The sequence below is a fragment of the Geospiza fortis genome, unplaced genomic scaffold, assembly GCF_000277835.1.
Source record: "Geospiza fortis unplaced genomic scaffold, GeoFor_1.0 scaffold244, whole genome shotgun sequence".
Lineage (NCBI taxonomy): Eukaryota > Metazoa > Chordata > Aves > Passeriformes > Thraupidae > Geospiza > Geospiza fortis.
In genome coordinates this window covers 3,374,855-3,384,760 of record NW_005054370.1, presented here as the reverse complement: position 1 = coordinate 3,384,760, position 9,906 = coordinate 3,374,855, and the positions used below count along the sequence as shown (strand labels likewise).

Sequence of the window (9,906 nt, the reverse complement as noted above, 5' to 3'; positions counted from 1 at the left end):
GGAAAATGTTATGAACAAATCCAGACATTTTACTAATTCATCACATCTCACAACTTGGATTAAATACCACCCTGGATCCTAATTTCATAACCCCATTTGACTGTAGAAGCCCACAGTACTTTGCAAAACAAGAGCTAAAATATGTGACCTTTGACAAGTCATTTGTTACAGCTCTGCTGCAGCCTGTACCTGCTGGTCGACTCCCACAGCATCCAAGCCATCGTACATGATATCCACCCACCCGTCCTTGGAGGCCAGGACAAAGAGAGACATCAGGGCCTAGAAATGCATGGAAAAACAGTTAGACACAGTTGCACTAAACCTCTTTTACTTGTAACATCTTACTCCACCTTGCCCTTTCCTGCCTGATAATGGGATACTTTGATGACCAAGATTTCTCTTGGCAGCAAAACCTATCAATGCCAATGCCTGGTTCAGCAATGAACAGTAATTCGGAAACCACAGTGCTGAAGACAAAAGTGGCTTCATTTCCACCCTCCGGGTCTCTACTGCTCCCAGCTAATTAGTTCTTACCACACTGCTAAAAAAAGGCTGCGTTGCAGAGATGGCTGAAAATGTCCAGCTCTATTAGACAAGCCCTTCTGCAAGATATATTTGGTTTGTTATGTAGCAGTGAAGCAATTAAGTGCTTCATGAAGCCACATGTGCTTGTTCTGTTCCAAAAAGAAGTGTATGCCTGCTTGGAAACACTACCTTTGGGATTTACAGAGACAGAATGCTGTGTATGTGAACTGAATATTTACTGTGGCAGGCAGGGCCCTGTAAGAAAATCCCACGGGATAATAAGCCACAGGTTTTAAGTCAAGGAGGTAAAGGAGCAAAGAAGCAGATTACCGTTCTATTAATACCTGGCCGAGATTATCAAAATTATACTTGTGCCGGACCCATTTGTAGCTTGCTTCTGTACAATCCGATTTATTTGTGATGTTTCTGGTGTCCTCCCCCTGGCACACAAAAAACTTGCCTTTGAAAAGCTGCAAAACAAGCAAAGAGAGGAAGTGTCAGGGTTCAGTCCACAGTATTTCTATGCAGGTGATGAGCATTTCTCCAGGGTTCTTGCACAGCGCACGCCAATCAGAGCTGTCGAGGGAACTGACCTGATTCCTGCAGGTTATTAAGACTGAGCAGCCTTTGTAAGACACACATAATGAGAAAATGCATGATTTCACATCATTTAGGACACCCACCTCATGCATTAAGCTGTCGGGTTCAGTGATCTGAGACTCACCTAAAGGCCTTTGCTCCTACACTTGTTAGCTCAAGTGTAGCCCCAGCCAATAGCCCAGACCAGCTAATGGCTTCTTATCACATGTGGAGCAACTCTGGTGACTCTCAGTCCAGTTAACAACAAATGAAGTCTAACAGGGGCCCACTGTCAGCAGAGAAAAGGTGGCAGCAAAGAGACCCAGTGATGGACTAATCTCTGCTCATGGAGGTCACAAGGGGACACTTCCAAGGGGAGATGAGCCCCTGGGGGTGATGTTCGTGTTGAATCGAGACTGCTGTCAGTCCTGCTCTGCTCTCTGATTCTGGGTGCTGTGCCCCAGCTGTCATTAAGCTCTGCAGTCTGCAGAGTGACTGAAATTATTCCCTGTGCACAGCTTAAGGAGCTAAGCCCAGATGGTACTGGGTACCTGATACTGAGCTTTTTTCCTTTGGTTTATGCCTGGGGGGATGCAATTCCTGGATAGTCAGCTCCTTATTTATACCTGCATGAGGAACAGGAGCCTCCATGTGCTTAATTCTAGACCTGGTGCTTCCCACGCATGGAACAGAAAGTGGCAGGGGTTGATTACTGCTTCAGACAGGGTGATTGATGCAAGCAGGACGGATGGTATCATATCTCAGGAGACAGCCAACAAATCTACTTTTATTTGCTGACAGAAATTATTGACATTACTGTTGGAAAGTGGGGGGAAATGGCAACCTGCTCTCCTGGCTCCTTAAAACACCACTTGGGTATACTGAGAAGAGACACGGATGGGGTTTGATCTGTTGTTCCAGACAAATAACAGTCTAGAAATAATAGTGAACAAGATAAATTCACACACTACTCCATGGGTTTCCTCCAGAAATCAACAGCAGGAAAATGGTCTCTAGGCATGCAAAATTAATCACTGCTCAGCGAAATCATAGAATTTTTGGATGCAAGAAGTCTTCCCTGATCTTTCCATGGAGAAACACTATCAGTGGTAAGGCAGACTGGGGAGATATACTCCTCACAGAGAAAAATTTTAATTAAGCAGGAAGGTAAATAACTGGTTCTAGTATATTGTCTGTAAATATAACTTCTCCAGGAGCTGGACTGTAATGGCACTCAGGTGGGAGAGGTAACAGTGCTCCTGATAGGGTTTGGAAACACAAAGCTCAATTTGTAAAAACATTGATCCCTGTCAGTACTTCACAGTTGGGCACTTCTGAAAGGAAAAGACCCAGTGTTTCTTACTGGACTTGCTTTATCCACCTATTTCTTCTATCTTATTAATGACTATTCACACATGGGCAGCTCTACAATCAAAACAGTTTTGCTAAGAGGACACACCGTTAGAAACTTTGATGTCTGGATTTTAATAGATTAAAAACCTCTAGTTTGATCCCCAGCTTATATTTAAATGGAAAAACTAACTGTAAGTTTGAGAGATCATCTTTTTATAGAAAATAGCTCTGGCCTCATCTTACATCTAATTAGACATAAATATTAACTGAGAATTTTGCATCCTGAATACAGGATCAGTCTTGCTTGTATTTACCTCTGAATCACATCAATAGTCATGACAATTTAATATAAAGCTGCAAGTGTCCAGGGAAAGCATCACAATTAGCAGGGATGAAATTCAAAGAGCATACTGCAAGTTTTGTTTTCTGGCATAAATTTTCTCATGAGTGTTAGATTGTTTTATGGGATATGCTTAGTTTTATGAATCTGTTCAATATAATAGATGGATATTGTTATGCTGTAATGCTAAACCAATCTAGCTGCTGAGGTGGTTATGGATGGCATGATTTTCTTCCCTGTTTATTTTCAATGCTGTATTTATTATCTAAGCAGTATGTTAGAGTAAAATATTATATACGATACCTTTCCAAAACAAAGCCAAATAGAGTTTCTTTCCAAAAGACAGCTGTGACAGATCAGATAAACTTCAGAAAGAAGTAAGCGTTATGTCAGAATATATTTATATGAAGCAATCTCTTCTTCCCAGGTAATGAGAAACCAATTGCATTGGAAACTGCTGCTGTCCCCCTGGGTTCCTGCACTCCTGGGACTGAGAATATTGCCAGCAAATCCGGCAGGAAACAGACTCAGAAATCTTTGTTTCTGCAAGCTTTCAGTTACACAAACTGTCAGAATCTGAATGTATCTCTAGTTCAAGGTCTCTCTGGAGTTTACAAGCCAATGATTTCAGCTTTGAGTTTCTATTTCCCTATCAGTTTGTAACTAGAAAAAAGGTGGAGGAGAGATCATAGAATCATGGAATGGGTTGGATTGAAAGGGACCTTTACAGGTCACCTAGTCCAACTCCCTGCAGTGAGCACAGAGACCCCATCCATCCTGACATCAGTTCGAGTTCAGAAAGCCTTACACTGTGCCATGCGTACAGATACCCTGACTTGGGGCAATTTGAGGCTTGTTATGCTTTCAGGATAAGTGTTGAGGCTTATGGAAGACTCACCTGAACTCCCAAGATCCCGAAGATTATGAAAAAGGCACAGCAGATAACCACAATGTTCCCAATGGGTTTCAATGATGACATGAGAGTCTCCACAACCAGCTTCAGTCCTTGGGCTCGACTAATGACTCTGTAGGGGCAAGTAATTACAAAAGCTGTTAGTCCTGTTCCTGCTCAGTTTTGCCTCCTATCAAGATAGAAGATATGAAGAACATAGCATTAGAAAATTTTTTACAATGACAAGTAACTCAAAAATCATGATGGAAAAAGCACTTCTGGAAGATTGACCTGTAAAGTTACGGAGGTCTTGGAGCGAAGGGTCAGCTTTGCATAAATAAAGAGGAGGAGGAGAAAACATATGAAGAGTCAGGCCAAAAAATTCAGCTGTTTTGCTTGGGCCATCCACAGACACAGTTCATGCCTGCAGCCTGTCTAGGACTACAAAGAGAGGGCCTTCCACTGTCCTTTCCTATACAGATTTAGGCAAGACACCTGATTTCCCTGTCTCAGTCCATGAAATGGAGCTGCCGCTCTTACACATCTGCCTGCACATCTGTAGCAATTACAGTCTGGGTTGGAAGGGACCTTTAAAGGTCATCTAATCCAACCCCCTGCAATGAGCAGGGACACTTCCTACTACTAGATCGGGTTGCTCAGAGCCCCTGATATTTCCAGGGATGGGGCATCAATCACCTCTCTGGGCATCCTGTGTCAGTGTTTTCAGCACTCTCATCTTAAAAAATAATCTGTTGTGTCCTTATAGTGCTGCTGTGTACAGGGACCTGAGCTATCCCTCAGACCATCACAATTTCTGCTTTATAACCATTGTACAGCCTCAGCTCTAAAACAGTGCTGTCCTCCAGGTGAAACTCCACTGGCAGGACTGGAAGCATCTAACCTAATTTCTGTTGCTCCTCTCTGTCTGGTATCACACAGAATTTCATAACAGAAGGTTAGATCATATCCCAAAGTTGAAGAAGCATAATGTGGACTTCATGACTGAAGAAAAAAAAAGCAAAAAAAAAGTAGAAACTGTACTATACTCTCAAGGTTAATATTGCAAAGAAATGACAAGTCTTGTGTGATTTAGAGAAGCCATCTCAGCATGCTAGGAAAGATGAACAAGATATGCAGCCTCACCAACCTGAAGATGGGAACCAAGAAAGGCATTTGAAGAGGTTACATGCCTCCCTCCTCTTGATGCCAACTGGAATTAAGCATTTCACTAGCTATTTCACTAGCTCTGTAAATCAGTTTGTACTGATGCCATAGAAACTGCTTTCATGACTCAGAAGCAGTTAAATGCTGTGAAAGTCAGAGGAGGGAAGTGACTGTGTGTTTCTGGGTGCTGCTGGTGACTCCTTTGAACACTTGGCTCTCAAATGTGTCCCAAACTTCCCCATGTTCTAGTTTCTGCCTGGGTCTCTCTTTTGCCATGGGAGTCCTCTCACCACCTCTCCCGTTTCTCCCCAAATCTGGCTCCACCACCTGAAGCACTGTTGGAGTTTTGCTGCCTGGATAGGGTCCAAGTTCTCCTCCACTCCCTCTCCCAGGCATGGTGCTCACAGCAGAGATCCCCATTGACACATTCACACTGATCATGTGCGGCCTCATCTGGGACCACAGCCAACCTGCACCATTCCTCTCCTGCCCTAGGGCCTGCAAGTTGAATGATCTGCAGTGCTCAATGCACAGCCACCAGCTCTTACCAAAACTGTTGGGTTTAAATAACATCCTGAAAAGCTAAAGCTTATTTCCTTTTTTTTTTTTTTCTGGTTAAATATTTACTCAAAATGTCAAGGGTAACTCATCAGTTATCACTTTCAAAAAGAAGCAGATGGTGGTATTTTTATCTGCTCTCTTACCAGTGAAACACAAAGAGCAGATGCTGCTATTCCTCACACTGAGCATCTCTGCCAGGTGGGTGCTGTGGCTCCCTATTTCAGATGCCTCAGGTTTCCTGACATTCAGATCTGGGTATTTTAGGGAAGGAGCTGGAGAATGAGATGGCTGAAGGAGCAGAAGGCTGCACACCTCATGAGCAGTGTGGGGACTGGTCAATGTAGGCTGCCAAAGCTGCCCACAGGGATTAGCCCAGCCTGGAGACTTTGCTGTTGCTGCCATGGGGCTGAGAGCTGAGCCCAGCCTAGCAAACAGAGGCTGAAGAGCAGCTCAGTGTGCCCAATTCGATGAGTGAGGTAATGCAGCCTAACAGGCCATGTCTGAGTGCACAAAGCAAGCCTTGGGCTGGACAGGCTGAGGCTTTCAGCTCCTCAGATGGACTAAAGACCTTCACATGCCTCACATTCTTTGCACAGTTCTGGGTGAAATACAACACCTGCCAAACTACAGGTGGGAAACTGAGGCACAGGAGGAGGGAAGCCACATTCTCAGAGGTAGGAAGGCAGCTAAATTCCAATTATTTCAGTGTAAATTAGGTCTTTCGGTGCCTTTAGGGATCCTGACTTTAGGGATCATGGACTTCTGTCCACTGTCACGCAGGATGGAACCAAAGTCAAGTCTTCTAAACTGAAGGTCTATCGTCTGAACTACTGAAGCATCCTTAAATTTTGGAGAACAAGGAAGGCATTTAGTCTCCAGAGATTAAAGTTGATAATTTTCTCCAACGGTTATTAAGAAATGCTGTTCTAGAAATAATAAAGTGATTTCCCCTGTGAGGTACTATTTCATATCCAGCTGAGAGGGAAAATAGGAGGTTACTTGTCTGAATTTGCAAAGTCATGGGCATGTAGAGGAATAAAGGGCTGAAAACCAGCAGCGTTTAGCTGCTTTATGTGTTTTGATCAACCAGGGAATTCCTCAAATTAGAATGCATTGGAGTAAAAGCTGCCACCAGTTTAGCTCCATGCCAGTGCTGTTTTCAGCACTACAGGGAGGAAAGACTTTGAAAAGATTTTGAAAAATAATAGTTCTTGCTAATGGAAACCTTCAGACCTTGGAGCTGCCTCAGACTAGGGGCCTGATCCAACACTGAGGCAAGTCTGTGTGAAGATTCCTGATATTCTCCTAAGAGTCTGACATTTCTCTAAGGAGTGTCAATGAAATTCTCAGCTTTTCCAGATTATTAGTACCACCTACAATATGTCAACATACAGCATTCCCACACCTCATCAGTATTGCCAAGGTCCTGCTGCTATCAGGCTTGTAAAATCTTATCTGACCCATACCTCTGCAATTTATGGCTGAAAGATGCAGCCGATTTGGAGCCCTGCAGTCGTGCAGGAAAAGGAGACCTGATAAGGTTCCATTCAGCACAATTCCAGTCTGTATTAGGCATATGACAAACAGAGAAATTGAAATGAGAGATTCTTTCTTCTTTATTTTGGTGTGAAGAAATGTTAATCCCTCTAATTCCCCCTGGTTCTTCTGGTCTGAGGATTCCCAATGCTGTTGAATCCCTGGTGTGAGATGCTCCACACCCACTGCCAGCTTCATCCCAGCTGGATCCTTACCAACATTAAAGCTTCCCAATGAGAACTGTCAGAAGAAGTAGCAGTACTTAGATGAGGCAGCAGATCAACATTAATGAAGACCTTCTTCCACAGATTAAAAGAAAATTAGCAAAGGTGATAATATGATAGATAGAAGAGAGTAATGAAATGACTACTAGACCATGATAGTATAAAAGTGAGTAATTTATCTGTGTGCTTTAGAAGTCAAAGCCTGGGCTCTGTAGAGAGTAAAACAGCCCAGAAGTCCACCCACATTAAATCTGAATACATTTTCAATTTTGATTTCTCTCGTATCTTAAGCTATAACACTTGATCCCAACAATAGCAGATTGAATGCATTAGGAAGGAATGTTACTGTATAAGCAATCCCTTTACTGGCTGAAACATCAGAGGGTCATGGAAACATCTTTAAATGTCATTCCTTTGTGAATTTATTTTTGGAATTCTGGTCATAAAGTTGGGCTTGAATCTTCATGGATTCAATATGGAGGCTGATAATCAATCATGCAATCAAAACCCCGCAATTGGCATACAGGTTTTTAAATGTCTGGGCAGAGGGCAGAACTGTGCAGGGTTTTGTGTACTGCATAAATCAATGGGGTGGTTTCCACAGGAGAAAATAAAAGACAGCATGAGGAAGATCTTTTGAAAGGATCCCCCTTCCAGGCCATCCAGTGGGAAAGCCAACACAGAGCACGAGAGTTGTCTCTGCCCTTGAGCTGAGTGTGACACACACAGCTGTGGCTTGGCTTCTCACTGAGGGTGTCCTCCTGCAGTCCTGTCCTGGAGTGTCCCCGGAAAGGGAGGACAGAAGGAGCCAGGTTTGCTCCTCTGTGGTGTGAGTGGAAAGTTGCTTTGGTCTCTGCCTTATGCCTTCCTGAAGAAAAACTGGCACAGCCTCCATGAGACACTTCACCCAGACATGGTAACTGACACCACAGTGTGCAAAGACCTCAGGTCACCTGTCCCAGCTGTCACCCTGCGTTGATGCAGCTACAGATCCCAGGCTGTGCAGTGAGGATGTGATCCTTGAGCCATACGCTGAGCCTGCGGCAAAGGCAGCGTGCGCAGCTGTGGGCAGAGGCTGCTCAGGCAGCCCAGATGTGTGGCACAGAGGCAGATGGGCTTCCACAGGCAGAGATTTATGACTTACTGAAAAGCCCTCAGTTTGATGGCTGCTTTTTCTTTTCCTACAAATCTAATAATGGGAGAACAGAACTGATCCTGAACATATTTAGGGAATGGGCTTGTTGCTGTCTTTTTTTGTTTCCTTTGTAGTAGAAAGCAGCATGTTGGCTGAAAACATGTACTTAATCTCTTGAGAAAACAAATCAAATACCAATAGGATGCAATAGCAATGGAAGACCCCAATCCCACCCATGCTTCAGATGGCAAGTCTTCCTTCAGTTACTGAGTGGATTATTCCCCATAACTGCAGATTATTCATGCACATAGGTGACTACAGAGGAAGGCTCCAGTAAAAAAAGACCCAAGTCCTGGCCAGGCAGCCCTACAGATCTATAAAGAAGAATACAGTGCTTTGACCAGGTCAGACAGGTGACTCCAGCAGAGATCAGCACAACACAAACGTCTCTCTTTAAATCTGATTTAACTATGGAACATCAGAAGAGAAAGTTGCATTCTACAGTTCAGAGAAGAGAAATCAATCCTTCTTTTACCCTGAGCCATCTAGATTATTTTATAGGTTTCTTAATATGGGTCAAAAATCAGCGGAAACAAAGGAACAGAGCAAATCAACCCAACCAGCAACTGGGCAGAAACTACCCCAGAAACTGCAGCTGTCATGAGATACCAGGGGACACACAAAGAGAGAAGAGCCTGAATTGGAGTCACATAGGAATACAGTCTACTCACATGGTGAGGGAGCTGAACTACCCCAATGGTGCCAGCTGTCCAAATAAAAATGATTAAAAGCAGCTCATGTCCTAAAACTCACCAGGTACAACACACATACACAGACCAATTGAACAGAATGTCCTTTGTAGCTGTTGAGAATATTTGAAAGATATGTATAGGCATGGCCATTGTTATTTAGACTTATTATTCACACAGGGGTAGTAAAACAACATCTTCTATCAGAAGCAGAGTCCTATTTTTCTGTTCTGAAAGAGAAAAATCCTGATTCAAAGTGAACCTTTTTATGGAGGAAGCAGCAGTAAGATATGACAGGCACACAAAGATGCTTTGAGCAGGAAGGTTTATTAGCTGCTGCATAACAGGAGCAGCAACAATGGTATTAAAGAGGAACTGCATTTAGCATGAAGAGAAACCCTCATGCCTTGGGGTACAGGTCACAAACAGATGCCCATTTATAAGAGGTTGGTCCTTGGGCAGATTCTTATCAGAGTGGAGCCTGTCCCTGGAGCACAGGCTACTTCCTGCTGGCAGAGTTGGGGGCCAAGTTAGTAGAACAATTGTTTTCATCTTGTCTGGGTCATTTTCGAAGTAAATGTCTCTCTAAAATTAATGGGGAGCTGGGGAAAAAAGCTTCTTTGCATTCTAGGTTAAGCAACAGTTGAGTCTCTGCTTCCTTAAAAATGATCTACCACCTGCTACTAATTTCCTTCTTTGTTATGAAAGCCATTGACTGCCTGAAGGAAAGGGGGAGAAGAAGCTATTAAGCTGCACTTTACACAGAGCAAATGAGAACACAAATAGCAGGGGATGTGTGTTTTAATGAGCAAAAGAGGCATTGATCAGTTTCCTATTGCATTTGGGGC

General features: G+C 43.5%; 1 protein-coding gene across 6 annotated transcripts in view; it reads right to left on the bottom strand.

Moving 5' to 3' along the window:
- CACNA1G (calcium voltage-gated channel subunit alpha1 G) overlaps positions 1–9,906 on the bottom strand; it is a 98,168-nt gene that overhangs the window by 31,266 nt on the left and 56,996 nt on the right. For all 6 annotated transcript variants that reach the window (XM_031060006.1, XM_031060007.1, XM_031060005.1 and 3 more), the window contains 3 exons: positions 3,696–3,822; positions 870–995; positions 190–279 (listed from right to left, as the gene is read on the bottom strand). In XM_031060006.1, the coding sequence (XP_030915866.1) occupies positions 190–279; positions 870–995; positions 3,696–3,822 (343 nt within the window). The remainder of the gene's footprint in view (positions 1–189; positions 280–869; positions 996–3,695; positions 3,823–9,906) is intronic.